An 18,259-nucleotide genomic window follows, 5' to 3' on the forward strand; every position below is an offset into this window, starting at 1 on the left:
TCCGATTACATTTGGACCAAAACACACAAAAGGCACCTCTTCTGTCGATTATAAATCAACTAAGGCATGCAATCAAACAGTGAACTATAAAGGAAACATTTTTGTTAAGGCAGGAGCCGCATCTGCAAGCCTGACGACGTGTCTAACCTCACCCGGTCGGACCGTCCGGTCTATTTTTCATCTGCGGCTCTTACCCGGCCGTGAAGCCTATTGGTTGTTGTGAAAGCAATAAAGCCTTAGAAATGTATTTTTCATAAATGACAATTGTTAACAAAGAATAATGTCCCAGTGTCCCGTTGATATTTATACACAAAATTCCCGACAGCGGCTGGTGTTTCGCTGCATGGCTAGCAGCTTCGTCAGGGGTAACAACCTTAGAACAACCTTTTGATTCAATGCCCATGTAACCTTTGGTATGTGGGCAAAACAGGAAGACAGTTAAAAACTCGGATAATAGAGCATAGATCGTGTTTTAACAAAGCACGTACCACGGCTCCCTTGGTCACACACTGTTTAGATAAAGCTCATGATTTTGATTCACTACGCGTCTGTGTCCTGAAACAGCTTTTTCCATCATGGCGTGAAGGAGATTTTAATGGAGCCCTTTTACAAGAAGAAAAACACTGGATACATTTGCTAGATACTGTACATCCTAATGGTCTTAATTCTGCTCTAGAGTTGCAAGTTTTCTTATAGGAACAGGTTGTTGACACAATTTCCATGGTGACCGTGCGTTATGATGTCATCAAGTCTGATTTTACGCGGGCTATTTAATTATTCTATCCTGGAGTAATCGGTCTCTGTGCCACGGTTTTTGTGAATATACTATTGAAAGACCTGGAGTCCATTTCTAAGGAGGTTGGCGTTGCGCTAATACAAGCTAAGTGCAGATTCTTTAATTGTCCCGCTATCTGTATTGATTTTTTTCCTTTTTTTGTAAGGTTGTTACCCCTGACGAAGCTGCTAGCCATGCAGCGAAACACCAGCCGCTGTCGGGAATTTTGTGTATAAATATCAACGGGACACTGGGACATTATTCTTTGTTAACAATTGTCATTTATGAAAAATACATTTCTAAGGCTTTATTGCTTTCACAACAACCAATAGGCTTCATGGCCGGGTAAGAGCCGCAGATGAAGAATAGACCGGACGGTCCGACTGGGTGAGGTTAGACACGTCGTCAGGCTTGCAGATGCAGCTCCTGCCTTAACAAAAATGTTTCCTTTATATGTTCCCTGTTTGATTGCACGCCTTAGTTGATTTATAATTGACAGAAGAGGTGCCTTTTGTGTGTTTTGGATTTGATTTTTAGGACCTATTATACGCTCTTTGTGTTGGGATTTGTCAAGCTGATTACATTTGGGACATTTTTTAAATCCCATGGCCATGATAATCCTCGACAGCTGTCGATGGATATCTGACAAAAATTTTTAAACTCGAATGAGTCGGAAAGGAATTATTGTACTCACCGGCCAGTGGTAAAGTGAGAGAGACCCCGATGTGTGAGAGAAAAAATTAACTTTTAAACTGATTTTTAGTCAGAGATTGTGTGAAGAAGTTCACACAGGGCTCCTGCTCCGCGATGCCAAAAGCAGCGCGGAAAAACAAAGACTGAAGGGAGACCCCTGTGGCTGAGAATATCATGGTATGCTGGGGATGTTCAGTGGGCTCAGTGTGCCAGTCAAAAGGTTCTAGAAACTTTGACAGAAAGTTTTCCGTGATAGGGCTCCGTCAGTGACGTCACCCATATGTGAGGACTAGCATTCTGCTTGTCCTGGGATAATGTATCTAAGATTTCTGCCTTTTGCCCCTGTTCAACCACTTCATTGTCTCCTTTTACTATTACTATTCTTCTTTTGGGTTTTCCTTTCTCTTACATATTGAAATTTATGTATTTATTTATTTATTTATAACTTTTCTATACCGAAGTTCAAATAAGAGAGTTAATTATCACTCCGGTTTACATTGCAACCATAAAAACAGTGACAAAGTTGTCTTACATAGAACAGGGGGAGAGAAAAACTTGGAATCAGCTTAAGCATGGGGAGTAACGTGTCAAAACTGGTAAGAACTGATAAGAGTTGGCTTTTTGGGGTAACAAGGTATTCCGAGGGAGGGGGTAGGAATGAGGGATTGGAAGGGGGTTGGAAGGGGGGTTGGAAGGTGGGGGGGAGGGTAGCGGAGGGTTACCATAGATTTAATGAAACTAATATACATATATTAAATAGCTTAGGTAGCGGAAGAAAAAATGCTTAGGCATCTGAGCTTAGGAAGAGAAGATCCGTGGAGGATGAGGCAAGGATGAGTGTTATGGGAAGGCTTGTCTGATCCCTGATCCGAGGATTTTCTCCAAGTGCATTATAGATGTTGGGAAGGGATGTCTTTTACTTGGAGAAAGAAGGTGCCAATGGTGCATGCTGCAGGATGTAGTGGGGAGGGGGGGGGGGCAGGGCTTGTGAACTTCTATCATTTTGCACAGCATTTACCTTACAAAGGAGCTGGAGAGGAGCCCCACTAAGCCCACAATAGCCCCAATCACAGCTGTTTTCCGACAGCCAAATATATCCGTGAATACACTGACGATGGGGGAGCAGAAGAAGATCATTCCCATAGAGAGTGAGTTTACCCAGGCTGCAAGACAGAACAAGAGATATAGCATCAGTATGATAGAGTGGACACAAAGCAACAGTATAAAAACACAGTATATTAAGTGGGTTCTCCCTAGACACTTACACAAGGGCAATATTACTTCCCTTTTTTTTTTTTTTTTTTTTTTTTTTTTTACCAGAGAGCCCTCTCCTTATGCAACTAAGAATAGTTAAGCTTTCTCTGCTACTTTATTACACTGGCAACCTTCAGTTCATAAAAAATGATCACTCCTTAATCTCTTTCCTGTTTGGTAGTTGCTAATTGTTGACTCTGCCATAGAGGGCAACAACTACCTTATTTTATAAACCAATTTTCTACAGAAGCCAACCAACCAGTGTACAAGTAATTAAATATAAAATCAAATAATATGTAAATAAAACAAAAACAAGGCAGCAAAAACATAAATGGGGCAGATATTCAGCCACAGAGTAGCTAGCTAAGACCTAGATTCATTTTCCCATAAATTTCACATGAATAGCACCCACGATAAAAAAGAGGTGTGGTTAGGGAAATTGAGATATCGCAACACATGCTATTTTACCACATCGCATAGGTATTTTACCTCAACACTAAGAAGTGCCCCGACAGGATTTTCCATGTTTTGGGCTGCTCAGAAAGCGAGAGCGAATCTTTATAAGGCTCTCATATAAGTAAACTATTTATGTCACTGTAGGAGGGGTAAATAGTAACTCGAGGTGAGATTTTGGTGGAGGCCTAGGTTTTGGGGGGAATTTTACATGCACAGTCTGAGGTACGAACAGCACAGTAGAAATCAGTGAAGGTTTTATGGGATTTGGAGTGAGGAAAGATACAAAAAGATGAGATTTGTACAATGTACTCTCAACCTAGCTTGATAGCAGCATGATAGAGAGTGCATCAAGCTAGGTTGAGAGTACATTATACAAATCTCATCTTTGTGTACCTTTCCTCACTCCAAATCCCATCAAATCTTCACTGATGTCTACTGTGCTGTTCAAACCTCTGACTGTGCATGTAAAACTTCCCCCCAAAACCTAGCCCACCACCAAAACCTCACCTCAAGTTACTAATTGCCCTTCCTACAGGGGTAAAAAAAGTTGACTAAGGTGTGACTCCCCAGAGGCTCTCTCTCTCTTCTCCACTCTTTCCTCTCCAGAACGAAATGGGATTTTCAATTTTTAATGTAAATCCCACTTTGGGCATATCGCACAGCATAATGCCAGGAAAAAAAGTGTAGTTATTTCCGGCGTTAAAACGTGCGTTACGCTATTGCACACAACACTAAGCACCCCTCATTTTAATTTACTCCGCCCTAAATCTACCCAAACTCCTCCCATTTGGGAAAATTTTTAAAATTTGTATACGCATCTCACGATGCTTCATTTATCGTGGGCGCTAGGCCCTATCGCCCGTGATAACATCCCTAATGTGATTTGATGAATGACCCTGTAAGTTAGCCGGATATTGCTATCTGGCTAACTTAGGGGGTTATTTTCTAACCCTATCACACGCGATACCTAGATCGGGGCGGAGTCAGGGTGGCGTCAGCACCGGAAGAGGAGTTAGAGTGGTGCTATTGGGTGCGAAAGCCAGCAGCAATAGCACCACGGTGGTGCGATCGCTGCTGGCTTTCACAGGCCCGCCCCCCGCTTCGCCCCCCCCCACCCCCCTTTACTGCCAAATTCAGAGAGGCTTGCGCCGTTGGAAAATCCAGCCCTTAGTGGGGATATTCAGCAGCATGACCATAAGTCATTATGCAGCTAGAATTTAGCTGCATATGGCTCTGAATATAGCCGGGTAGCCATTTAGACGGATAACTTTTCAGTTATCCTTCTAAATAGCTTTTGAATAAATCGATCTTAAAATATTTAAAGATAAATTTTCAAAATGCTGCATAAAAATTAGCACATATGTATGAAAGCAGCCTCTACTCAAGTACTTTATATTTTAAAAAAGTAAAAAACATGCACGTATTTTCACTTTTGTGTGCACATATACGGGGGTAAAAAAAAGGGGCAGACTAGGGACATTCCTGGACTAGACCAACACTTATGCACCTAAGTTCCTATTTTATAAGGCCATGCACGTACATTTTCCAATTTACTTGAACATTTTTACACCTGCTAATCATCTGGTATAAGTGAGATTATAGAAGTGATGGCAGAAAAGGACCATAATATTAAATGTGTTCATTGTTTAGTACTGACTGCGTGGGAGGTCCGGATTAACTGGTGGGGGAAGTTCAGGCTGAAGAACCAGGAAAGTTCGATGACCTGGAGAAGGACTGGGCAAACTGGTGGACTAATTGGTAAAACTGGTAATTTTCTTGACACGCATATTTTAAAATTAACCAGTTTACACAAGTAAGTCCTACTTTACTTTCATGCGTAAAATATATGCACATATGTACATTTAAAAATAGGTAGGAAAAGTGCGTTCAATGCATTACATATATTTATGCATAAGCCTGCATATGTACCTATGTTACATAGAAACATGACAGCAGAAAAAGACCATATAATCCCTCTAGTCTGCCTATCTCATCTCATTTACCTAACCCTTCTAATTATCATCATTTTCTCAGAAATCCCCTGCATTTATCCCATGTTTTCTTGAATTCAGATAATGTTTTTGCCTCCACCATCTAAACTGGAAGGCTATTTCATGCATCCACTACCCTCTCTGTAAAGAAATATTTCCTGGGGCCAATATTCAGCTGCTGAGTGGCTAGTTAAGGGCTGGATTTACTAATGCCGCAAGGCATAGTGAATCCCGTGGTAGCGGGGGGCGAAACGGGGGGCGGTCCTGCGCTAGCAGGCAGCGATCGCATCGCGGCGGTGCGATCACTGCCAGCGTCGCGCCAAATAACTACACCATAAAAAGTGTAGTTATTCGGCGCGAAAATGACAGCGAAAAGAATGCGTACTTTTCGCTGTCTGGGAAATCTTCGCAGAGTCGGCCCTGGTGCCGCCCCGACTCCTCCTCTTCCGGGGCTGACTCTGCCCCGAGCTAGCTATCGCACGCGTGCGATAGCTTTAGAAAATGGCCCCCTAAGTTAGCCAGATACACCTATCTGGCTAACTAAATTGGGATATTCAGCACCACTGAATATGCCCAGCTATCTTAAAGTTAATCCTTGTTGTGGAGTAGAGATACGCATATTTTATAAAACGTATATATATTATATACTGGGTTATAAAATACTATGGTAAAACTATGCGAGGGAATATATACACATAAATTCCGCTGCACACATTTGTTTGAAAGTTATCCTCCCTGTCAAGTATTTGGGAAAATAATTAGGCTTTTATCAATTATCTAAATTTTAAATAACTTTTCTTCATGCATAAAGTCCAGGGCAAGAACATTCTACACCAAAGGAGCCTGGTATTGAAAGGATGTCATTCTAGTTTGCACCAATCTAAATGTATTGTGGGGAAGGAAATTTCAGCAATTCTAAATGAGAAGATCTCAAAAAACTCTGCTCAGTTTTCTCCCTTTCAACTCTGCCTTGAGAAGTAAAATGGGAAAAGTGATACAGAAATGATTTAAATCTATTTCCATTTCGAGGTCCACATTCAAAAGCATTTAGCCAGCTAACTCAGAAGTTAACAAGCTAAATGAACATCTGGGTACATATCCAGCTAAATTATAGCCACCTAATAAGTTAGGCGGCTAGAATGTTGCCTCCTAAGTTTAGGGGCATTCCAGAGGCATAACTGGGAGGAGTTGAGTTAGCTAGATAACTTAATTGGCTAACTCCAATATCCAATGATGAATCCTGGCCTTAGTGATTAAGGATAGTAAGTACCGAATCAGCTAGTTACCCCCATGTTTATTTGTTCCCCAAACTATAAAAGTTGGGGCCCTTGTTGGTTGCTGTCTGAATCCATTTCCCCTATTCTCACTGCCGTTGAAGCAGAGAGCAATGATGGAGTTGCATTAATAGTATCAAGGCTTAATTGTTAAGGGTATCAACTGCCACAACAGCAAGTTATTCCCAGTTACCCCCATCCCCAGTTACCCTTTATTTACAACCACTAGCCTTTAGGGATCCACAGTATTTATCTCACAAATTCCTTGACTGTTTTGTCTTTACCACCTCTTCCGGGAGGGCAATTCAGGCATTCACCACTCTCTCCGTGAAGAAACATTTTCTTACACTGTTTCTGAGTTGTCCTCCCTGGAATTTTATTTCATGACCCCTAGTTCTATTGATTTCTTTCCAATGGCAAAGGTTTGATGTTTGTGCATCATTAAAATCTTTCAGATATCTGAAGATCTGTATCAAATCTCTCCTGTACCTCCTCTCTTCCAGGATGTACATATTCAGAACCTTCAGCCTCTCCTCATATGTCTTCCAATGCTAATCCCTCACCATTTTGGTTGCTCTTATTTGACCACCTCTATTCTGACTTTATCCTTTTTGAGATTCGGGCACCAGTATTGAACGCAGTACTCCAGGTGAGACCTCACCAAGGACCTGTACAAGGGCATTATTACCTCTTTTTTCTTACTGGGTATTCTTCTCTCTGTGCAGCCCAGTATTCTTCTGGCTTTAGCTATCGCCTTGTCATATTGCTTCACCATCTTCAGATCAGATAATATCACCCCAAGGTCCCTTTCCCAGTCCATGTGCATTAGACTTTCACCGTCCATCTCATAAAGCTCTTTCAGATTGCCGCACCCCAGATGCATGATTCAGCACTTCTTGCCATTGAATCCCAGCTACCAAATCCTTGACCACTCTTCAAGTTTTCTTAAATCACTTTTCATTCTCTCTACTCCTTCAGACATGTCCACTCTGTTGCAGATCTTAGTATCATCCACAAATAGACAAACTTTATCTTTTGTCTCTTCTGCCAAGTCATTCACAAAGATATTGAACAGAATTGGTCCCAAAACCAATCCTATGGCACTCCACTTAACACCATTCTTTCTTCAGAGTAGGTTCCATTTACCATTACACGCTGTCTAATGTCAGTCAACCAGATTTCATTCCACGCTATTACCTTGGCACCCACTCCCAAGCTTCTCATTTTATTCACGAGTCTCCTATGTGAGATCATATCAAAAGTTTTACTAAAATCCAAGTAAATCATATCAAGCACTCTTCCCTGATCCAATTCTCTAGTCACCCAATCAAAAAATGCTGCCTCGGATTGAGCAACCCACTGGATTGTAGCTAGATAATTCACTGTCCTTTCCTTCAGCGTCTCTATAATTTTCCTACCACTGAGGTAAGACTAACCAATCTGTAGTTTCCAGCCTCTTCACTGCTCCCACTCTTGTGAAGTGGGACCACCACCACCGCTCTTCTCCAAACTTGCAGTACCACTCCTGTTTCCAGGGATCTAATGAACAGGTCCTTCAGCAGATCTGCTAGCACATCTCTGAACTCCCTCAGTATCCTGGGATGTAATCTCATCCAGCCCCTTGGCCTTGCCTACTTTCAGTTTTCCTAGCTCTTCCCATACATTTTCTTCTGTAAACAGAGTTTACTCCACCCCCCATCCACAGTCTTGTTAACTAGAAACAGTCCTTCCTTCAGGGTCTTCTTTAGTGAACACCAAACTGAAGTTTTTATTTAATATTTGGGTAATTTCTTCATCTCTCTCCACACATTGATCTTTGTCACCTTTCAATTTCACTATACCACTTTGGACCTTTCTCTGAGATATCTGAAAAATGTATTTATTTATTTATTTATTTATTTATTTAAAGCTTTTTCTATACCGGCATTCATGATACTATCATATCATGCCGGTTTACAGGTAACAGGGGGTGTAATAACCTTAAGCAAATAACAAGTGGAAAGGAACAAAAAGTTACAATAAAACAGGGTAGTTGGAACTGGAGAAGGAATGAAACAAGAGTAGGAGTAACTTACAGTAATTTTACAGTAAAAAACTATTCACATAGTGCTGAAAGGTCTCTTAATAGACCTTTCAGCACTAAAATGTTTTGACACTTCGTTTTACCTCTTTGGCTATCCTTTCTTCTGCCTGACTTTTTGCTTTCTTGATTTCTTTCTTCGTCTCCCTCAGGTTCACCAGATATTCTTAAGAACATAAGAACATAAGAAAATGCCATACTGGTTCAGATCAAGGGTCCATCAAGCCCATCATCCTGTTTCCAACAGTGGCCAATCCAGGCCATAAGAACCTGGCAAGTGCCCAAAAACTAAGTACCGTATTTTGCGGTCCATAAGACGCCCCTGACCATAGGACGCACCTAGGATTTTGAGGAGGAAAATAAGAAAAAAAAATTTTGTCCCCATGACGGGCTCTGAACGGAGCTCCCCCTGGAGCGAATGTAGCGTCTCACCCTCTAGCGCCCCATCCCCCTCTTCCTCCTCCCAACTCAGCCCAATCAGTATGGCGCAGGACAAACATCCGAGGTTGTTTTCACTCACACAGTCCGCTGGCTCATGCCACTTGTCTTGTTTGCTGCAACCAGGAAGAAGCGGAGCCCAAAGTGCCCTCCCAATACACTAAATATAACAGACCTCACAAATCCTCCAGCTGCAGCAAGCAACTCCAGACTCAATACCTGGCGAAGCCAAGATAAAAGCCACTGCTGCAACAAGAGCGATCGCTGCGTGCGCTCAGCCACACGCTTGCACCTACAGACAGACACCACCGCCATAACAAAAGGGCCAGAGCAGCTTCCACAGCTCCGCGCCAGGACCCAGCCACAAGCATTCAAACAGAATCAGCAAAGAAGAAAACGAAATACTTGCGGAGCCGGCAGGAGGCACGCCCTCGACTAATAGCACAGAGAAGAAGCGGGGTAAGGGAAAGCCTGTGCTGAGCTGTAAATAAGAAGCAGCTGCATTCGCCCAGTGATTGTGAAGCGCCCGCCCTGCTCCGTGCGGAACCTGGGCTCAAATCAGCTTTCTCGCCTCCTCTCAGGCTGGCCCCACATGAGCGCATCTAATTATTTTCAATCCGCTCGCGTCTGTTGAAACCGACCAATCAGAGCCCGCGACCGCCCGCCGGCAACCAAAGTCGGCGTGCTGCAGGAGGCCGGGGGCCGCGTGGAAGTGTCACCATGGACACGGCGCGGAGAACGCGCTCCCGGCCCGGGCCCTAAGGCGGGTGGGAAGGGGCAATGAGTCAGATGGCCTCCCGAGTGGACAGGGTAGATCGGCAGGCTTTGCCTCGTCGTGCCTCCACCCCTACACACACACACATGCTGCTTCTGGAGATACAGTATGAAATAAACCTCCCTCCATCTCGCTCCTCGGCACCCCGGAAACAGCGGACCTGCAGGGAACTGTTTGAACTGGAGGGGCCGCCATAGCGCACACGGTTCAAACAGCTGCTGTTTGACCTGCGCCATACTGATTGGGCTGAGTTGGGAAGAGGAGGAGGGGATCGCGTGTGAGAGGGAGAGACACTGCATTCGCTCCATAAGACGCACAGACATTTTGCCCCCACTTTTGGGGGAAAATAAGTGCGTCTTATGGAGCGAAAAATACGGTATATTCCATGTTACCATTGCTAATGGCAGTGGCTATTCTCTAAGTGAACTTAATAGCAGGTAATGGACTTCTCCTCCAAGAACTTATCCAAGCCTTTTTTAAACACCGCTATTCTAACTGCACTAACCACATCCTCTGGCAACAAATTCCAGAGTTTAATTGTGTATTGAGTAAAAAAGAACTTTCTCCGATTAGTTTTAAATGTGCCCCAAGTTAACTTCATGGAGTGCCCCCTAGTCTTTCTGTTATCCGAATGAGTAAATAACCGATTCACATCTACCCATTCTAGACCTCTCATAATTTTAAACATCTCTATCATATCCCGCCATGTCTTCTCTAAGCTGAAAAGTCCTAACCTCTTTAGTCTTTCCTCATATGGGAGCTGTTCCATTCCCCTTATCATTTTGGTAGCCCTTCTCTGTACCTTCTCCATCGCAATTATATCTTTTTTGAGATGCGGCGACCAGAATTGTATAATGGGTACACGATCAATCAAACTGATTGACAGGTGAGATAAGGATGACAGCAGCCAATCAGCGTTCACTTCCGGTCTAAGCCCCGCCCACGCCCCGCCCACTCCCCATAGAAGTGAATGGGGGCGTAGCCACGCCCCCTCCCGCCTCCTCCCGCCCTCGACCACGCCCCCAACCACACCCCTTCCGCCACAGGCCCCACCCCTTCCGCAGCCAATCAGCATTCACTTCCGGTCTAAGCCCCGCCCACTCCCCATAGAAGTGAATGGGGGTGTAGCCACGCCCCTCCCGCCTCATCCCGCCCTCGACCACGCCCCAGGCCCCACCCCTTCCGCCCCAGGCCCCACCCCTTCTGCCCCAGCCCCACCCCTTCCGCCCCTGGCCCCCGCCCCAGACCCCGCCCAGACCCCATCGATGCTCCTCCCCTCCCAATAGAAGTGAATGGGGAGCCCCTCCCACCCCCAAACCGCCCCCCATGATGTCACGGATGACCCCGCCCACACCCCAACCCCCAGCCACACCCCCCTGTGACGTAGCGGGTATGACATCACCGGAAGTCCACCCCACACCGCCCCCCAAAAACACACCCCCTAAAACGTCATCAGAAAGGGTCCTGTCGCTTTTTTAATGATGTCAGTATTAATGGACTCTGGCTGTTTTTGATGATTTCACCGGAAGTACAATACAAAAGTCCCGAAATATGCGCTCCTAGAACCTCCTGATGCCTTTTTAATGATGTCGGAGCCGGTAGTATGCTTTTAGGAGGCAGGAAAACTGCAGGAAATATGCTTTTTTTCTAGCCACTCTGTTTTTAAAAAACCAAACAAAATACAAGCTGATAGGAGGCAGAAAAACAGTGGCTCGTTCTGTTGACAAGGATTTGGTTTTTTTTTTAAAACAAGTGATTGAAGCTGCCGGTGGTGAATTGCATGAACTGCAGGATCAAACTTTGCAAAAGACAGGTTTTTTTTTTTTTTTTTCCAAAAGACTAGGGACCCGGGTAGTATAAAGGGTACGCTGTCACTCAAACCCCCAAGCCAAACCCCCCCAGTGATGTCACCAGAAGCCCAAGCCCACCCCTCCAAGCCCTTGCTGTAGATAGGCATGCCCCAATAAAAAAAGTTACCAGAGAGCTGGCAGGAAACTGTGACTCATTCTGTACACAGAGACGGAGAATCCAATTACACCCCTTCCCTCCGCCCCCTCTGCCTCAATCCGACCTTCCCCCAGACCTAAATCTGAGCAGAGGATAATTGAAAGCAGTGGGGGGTGTAGGTTTGCAATGGTGAAACACAAGGCTTTAGTTTTGTTTTAAAAAAAACAGACTTCTGTATTTTACAGCCATATAAAAAAACAAGAATGCACCAGCGGATCTTAAAGAAAATTTATAATGAGCCAGGAAATACCGGCAGTTTTGGCGGTATAACACCTCTTTTGCAGGCAGCTAAAGCATGTATGCCGTCTGTGACCAAGAAACAAGTGATTGATTGGCTTACAGAACAAGATGCTTATTCTTTACACAAACCTGCTAGGGTACGATTTAAAAGAAATAAAACCATAGTGTCAGATATAGATTGGCAATGGCAGGCAGATTTGGTTGATATGACAGCCTTGTCTGGTTATAACAGAGGCTACAAATACATTTTGACGGTGATAGATGTTTTGTCAAAATACGCATGGGCTGTGACCCTAAAAACAAAAACAGGTCGTGAAGTGGCAGAGGCCTTTGAAAATATATTTAAAGGTGGTCGTGTTCCCAACAAAATACAAACAGACAGAGGTAAAGAGTTTTTAAACAGATCTGTGAAGAGTTTGTTAAAATACAGGGGCATTCAGCATTTTGTGACCAACAACGATGTTAAGGCAGCAGTTGTGGAGAGATTTAACAGGACTTTAAAATCCAAAATGTGGCGATACTTTACAGCGCGCAACACTTTTCGCTATGAAGATGTGCTTCCGGCTTTTATGAACAGTTACAATCGCAGTTTTCACAGAACAATACAGGCCCGCCCCATCGATGTAACACCCTCAAACTCACTGCGGTTCTGGAAAGTAATCTACGGCAATAACAACAAACATGAAACTGCTAAGCCTTTTTTAAAAAAGGGGGATCATGTTAGACTGTCAAAAACTAAAGGGAAATTTGAAAAAGGTTATGAACAAACATGGACAGATGAGATATTTATAATTACCGACGTCCTAAGCAGGGGACAGAAAACAGTGTACAAGATACAAGATTATGGTGAGGAAACCATTCAAGGTTCTTTTTATCCTGAAGAATTACAGAAAGTCAGCCCTCAACAGGACAGAATATACCGCGTTGATAAGGTTCTAAAGGTAAAAGGGAGAGGTAAGAACAAGCAGTGCTTTGTGAAATGGCGAGGATGGCCTGAAAAATTTAACAGCTGGATAAAAGCATCAGAGATTCAAAACATTTGATTTGAAAAGGCCTTGTCTCATAAAAAGAAAAAAATGAATGAAGGGGGATTTTACGTAACGCTGCCTAGTAACGCCTCTGTGAGAATATTTCCACAAAACAACAGCTCTAATTTCACCACACAATTAGCTAGACCTTTGGACCTACAGGGCCCGTGGGAAGTGGGTCTGGTGGAAATACAGTACCCGAACACATGGGATAATATTAAAGAAGACCATAAATATGTTGTCACCACTGGTGAAGGAAGCACAGAGCATCACTTTGTTGTACGAAGAGGGTATTATGCAACCGTTCAAAACCTGACGGATCAAATGAACCACGACATGAACAGTGTCCTCAAAGCCATGGCACCACGAATCATCTATGACCCCAATATCCGAAGAATCAAATTAAAATCAGAGGACAAAGCAGTAATTTCTGCAGGGGGTGACTTAGCGACCATTTTGGGGCTAGAAGCTAAAACGAATACGAACCGCTCGCTATTTCCAACGGATATCACAGGAGGGTTTAATACCCTATACCTGTATACGGATATTGTAGAGCACCAGCTGGTGGGAGACCATTTTGTGCAGCTGCTTCGTTGTGTTCCCACTAAAGGGGGTAAGGACGAGTTTATCACCTTCACTTATGATAAACCGCATTATGTTCCTGTGAACAAGCAGCACATAGACACCATAACATTTGAAATAAAGACGGACCAGAACCAACACGTCTCATTTCGCTATGGGAAAGTGATCCTTAAGCTACACCTGCGACCCCGGAAAACTATTTTTTAAAATGGTTGTGGTTAAATACTATGGGGACCCTGGCGCATACAGAAATTACTATGCAGCACAGGCCGGTGAAGGCCTTTCGGGGTATTACGGTGCTCCGGTCATGTACGGGGCTGGGATAGGCGGAATTTTTCGTAGTCTCTTTAGAAAAGCAATACCTCTTTTGAGAAGGGGTTTTGAGATTGTTAAACCTCATGTGAAAAGTGCAGCAAAAAACATCGCCAAAGATGTTATGGGCCGTGTCACAACGGCGGTTCTGCATAAAATGAACAATAACACAGAGCAGGAGGCCCCTGTTGATTGGTTCTCTTTCTTTTAACAGCTCTTCTAATAACCACTAATCCTGACCCCTCCTGCTCTGTGTTATTGTTCATTTTATGCAGAACCGCCGTTGTGACACGGCCCATAACATCTTTGGCGATGTTTTTTGCTGCACTTTTCACATGAGGTTTAACAATCTCAAAACCCCTTCTCAAAAGAGGTATTGCTTTTCTAAAGAGACTACGAAAAATTCCGCCTATCCCAGCCCCGTACATGACCGGAGCACAGTAATACCCCGAAAGGCCTTCACCGGCCTGTGCTGCATAGTAATTTCTGTATGCGCCAGGGTCCCCATAGTATTTAACCACAACCATTTTAAAAAATAGTTTTCCGGGGTCGCAGATGTAGCTTAAGGATCACTTTCCCATAGCGAAATGAGACGTGTTGGTTCTGGTCCGTCTTTATTTCAAATGTTATGGTGTCTATGTGCTGCTTGTTCACAGGAACATAATGCGGTTTATCATAAGTGAAGGTGATAAACTCGTCCTTACCCCCTTTAGTGGGAACACAACGAAGCAGCTGCACAAAATGGTCTCCCACCAGCTGGTGCTCTACAATATCCGTATACAGGTATAGGGTATTAAACCCTCCTGTGATATCCGTTGGAAATAGCGAGCGGTTCGTATTCGTTTTAGCTTCTAGCCCCAAAATGGTCGCTAAGTCACCCCCTGCAGAAATTACTGCTTTGTCCTCTGATTTTAATTTGATTCTTCGGATATTGGGGTCATAGATGATTCGTGGTGCCATGGCTTTGAGGACACTGTTCATGTCGTGGTTCATTTGATCCGTCAGGTTTTGAACGGTTGCATAATACCCTCTTCGTACAACAAAGTGATGCTCTGTGCTTCCTTCACCAGTGGTGACAACATATTTATGGTCTTCTTTAATATTATCCCATGTGTTCGGGTACTGTATTTCCACCAGACCCACTTCCCACGGGCCCTGTAGGTCCAAAGGTCTAGCTAATTGTGTGGTGAAATTAGAGCTGTTGTTTTGTGGAAATATTCTCACAGAGGCGTTACTAGGCAGCGTTACGTAAAATCCCCCTTCATTCATTTTTTTCTTTTTATGAGACAAGGCCTTTTCAAATCAAATGTTTTGAATCTCTGATGCTTTTATCCAGCTGTTAAATTTTTCAGGCCATCCTCGCCATTTCACAAAGCACTGCTTGTTCTTACCTCTCCCTTTTACCTTTAGAACCTTATCAACGCGGTATATTCTGTCCTGTTGAGGGCTGACTTTCTGTAATTCTTCAGGATAAAAAGAACCTTGAATGGTTTCCTCACCATAATCTTGTATCTTGTACACTGTTTTCTGTCCCCTGCTTAGGACGTCAGTAATTATAAATATCTCATCTGTCCATGTTTGTTCATAACCTTTTTCAAATTTCCCTTTAGTTTTTGACAGTCTAACATGATCCCCCTTTTTTAAAAAAGGCTTAGCAGTTTCATGTTTGTTGTTATTGCCGTAGATTACTTTCCAGAACCGCAGTGAGTTTGAGGTTGTTACATCGATGGGGCGGGCCTGTATTGTTCTGTGAAAACTGCGATTGTAACTGTTCATAAAAGCCGGAAGCACATCTTCATAGCGAAAAGTGTTGCGCGCTGTAAAGTATCGCCACATTTTGGATTTTAAAGTCCTGTTAAATCTCTCCACAACTGCTGCCTTAACATCGTTGTTGGTCACAAAATGCTGAATGCCCCTGTATTTTAACAAACTCTTCACAGATCTGTTTAAAAACTCTTTACCTCTGTCTGTTTGTATTTTGTTGGGAACACGACCACCTTTAAATATATTTTCAAAGGCCTCTGCCACTTCACGACCTGTTTTTGTTTTTAGGGTCACAGCCCATGCGTATTTTGACAAAACATCTTTCACCGTCAAAATGTATTTGTAGCCTCTGTTATAACCAGACAAGGCTGTCATATCAACCAAATCTGCCTGCCATTGCCAATCTATATCTGACACTATGGTTTTATTTCTTTTAAATCGTACCCTAGCAGGTTTGTGTAAAGAATAAGCATCTTGTTCTGTAAGCCAATCAATCACTTGTTTCTTGGTCACAGACGGCATACATGCTTTAGCTGCCTGCAAAAGAGGTGTTATACCGCCAAAACTGCCGGTATTTCCTGGCTCATTATAAATTTTCTTTAAGATCCGCTGGTGCATTCTTGTTTTTTTATATGGCTGTAAAATACAGAAGTCTGTTTTTTTTAAAACAAAACTAAAGCCTTGTGTTTCACCATTGCAAACCTACACCCCCCACTGCTTTCAATTATCCTCTGCTCAGATTTAGGTCTGGGGGAAGGTCGGATTGAGGCAGAGGGGGCGGAGGGAAGGGGTGTAATTGGATTCTCCGTCTCTGTGTACAGAATGAGTCACAGTTTCCTGCCAGCTCTCTGGTAACTTTTTTTATTGGGGCATGCCTATCTACAGCAAGGGCTTGGAGGGGTGGGCTTGGGCTTCTGGTGACATCACTGGGGGGGTTTGGCTTGGGGGTTTGAGTGACAGCGTACCCTTTATACTACCCGGTCCCTAGTCTTTTGGAAAAAAAAAAAAAAAACCCTGTCTTTTGCAAAGTTTGATCCTGCAGTTCATGCAATTCACCACCGGCAGCTTCAATCACTTGTTTTAAAAAAAAAACCAAATCCTTGTCAACAGAACGAGCCACTGTTTTTCTGCCTCCTATCAGCTTGTATTTTGTTTGGTTTTTTAAAAACAGAGTGGCTAGAAAAAAAGCATATTTCCTGCAGTTTTCCTGCCTCCTAAAAGCATACTACCGGCTCCGACATCATTAAAAAGGCATCAGGAGGTTCTAGGAGCGCATATTTCGGGACTTTTGTATTGTACTTCCGGTGAAATCATCAAAAACAGCCAGAGTCCATTAATACTGACATCATTAAAAAAGCGACAGGACCCTTTCTGATGACGTTTTAGGGGGTGTGTTTTTGGGGGGCGGTGTGGGGTGGACTTCCGGTGATGTCATACCCGCTACGTCACAGGGGGGTGTGGCTGGGGGTTGGGGTGTGGGCGGGGTCATCCGTGACATCATGGGGGGCGGTTTGGGGGTGGGAGGGGCTCCCCATTCACTTCTATTGGGAGGGGAGGAGCATCGATGGGGTCTGGGCGGGGTCTGGGGCGGGGGCCAGGGGCGGAAGGGGTGGGGCTGGGGCAGAAGGGGTGGGGCCTGGGGCGGAAGGGGTGGGGCCTGGGGCGTGGTCGAGGGCGGGATGAGGCGGGAGGGGCGTGGCTACACCCCCATTCACTTCTATGGGGAGTGGGCGGGGCTTAGACCGGAAGTGAATGCTGATTGGCTGCGGAAGGGGTGGGGCCTGTGGCGGAAGGGGTGTGGTTGGGGGCGTGGTCGAGGGCGGGAGGAGGCGGGAGGGGGCGTGGCTACGCCCCCATTCACTTCTATGGGGAGTGGGCGGGGCGTGGGCGGGGCTTAGACCGGAAGTGAACGCTGATTGGCTGCTGTCATCCTTATCTCACCTGTCAATCAGTTTGATTGATCGTGTACCCATTATACTACTTACACAGTATTCAAGGTGCGGTCTCACCATGGAGCAATACAGAGGCATTATGACATTTTCCGTTTTATCACCATTCCCTTTCTAATAATTCCCAACATTCTATTTGCTTTTTTGACTGCCGCAGCACACTGAACCGACGATTTCAATGTGTTATCCACTATGACGCCTAGATCTCTTTCTTGGGTTGTAGCACCTACGGTAATATGGAACCCAACATTGTGTAATTATAGCATGGGTTATTTTTCCCTATATGCATCACCTTGCACTTATCCACATTAAATTTCATCTGCCATTTGGATGCCCAATTTTCCAGTCTCACGAGGTCTTCCTGCAATTTATCACAATCTGCTTCTGATTTAACTACTCTGAACAATTTTGTGTCATCTGCAAATTTGATTATCTCACTCGTCATATTTCTTTCCAGATCATTTATACATATATTGAAAAGTAAGGGTCCCAATACAGATCCCTGAGGCACTCCACTGCCCACTCCCTTCCACTGAGAAAATTGTCCATTTAATCCTACTCTGTTTCCTGTCTTTTAGTCAGTTTGCAATCCACGAAAGGACATCGCCACCTATCCCATGACTTTTTACTTTTCCTAGAAG

General features: G+C 44.1%; 1 protein-coding gene across 1 annotated transcript in view; it reads right to left on the minus strand.

Annotated features, from left to right (window-relative positions):
• The window catches only part of SLC16A10 (solute carrier family 16 member 10), a 268,532-nt gene that overhangs the window by 92,541 nt on the left and 157,732 nt on the right, over nucleotides 1-18,259 (minus strand). The window contains exon 2 of the mRNA XM_029595256.1: nucleotides 2,487-2,631. Coding sequence (XP_029451116.1) covers nucleotides 2,487-2,631 — 145 coding nt within the window. The remainder of the gene's footprint in view (nucleotides 1-2,486; nucleotides 2,632-18,259) is intronic.

Source organism: Rhinatrema bivittatum, chromosome 3 (assembly GCF_901001135.1).
Source record: "Rhinatrema bivittatum chromosome 3, aRhiBiv1.1, whole genome shotgun sequence".
NCBI classification, from domain to species: Eukaryota; Metazoa; Chordata; class Amphibia; order Gymnophiona; family Rhinatrematidae; genus Rhinatrema; species Rhinatrema bivittatum.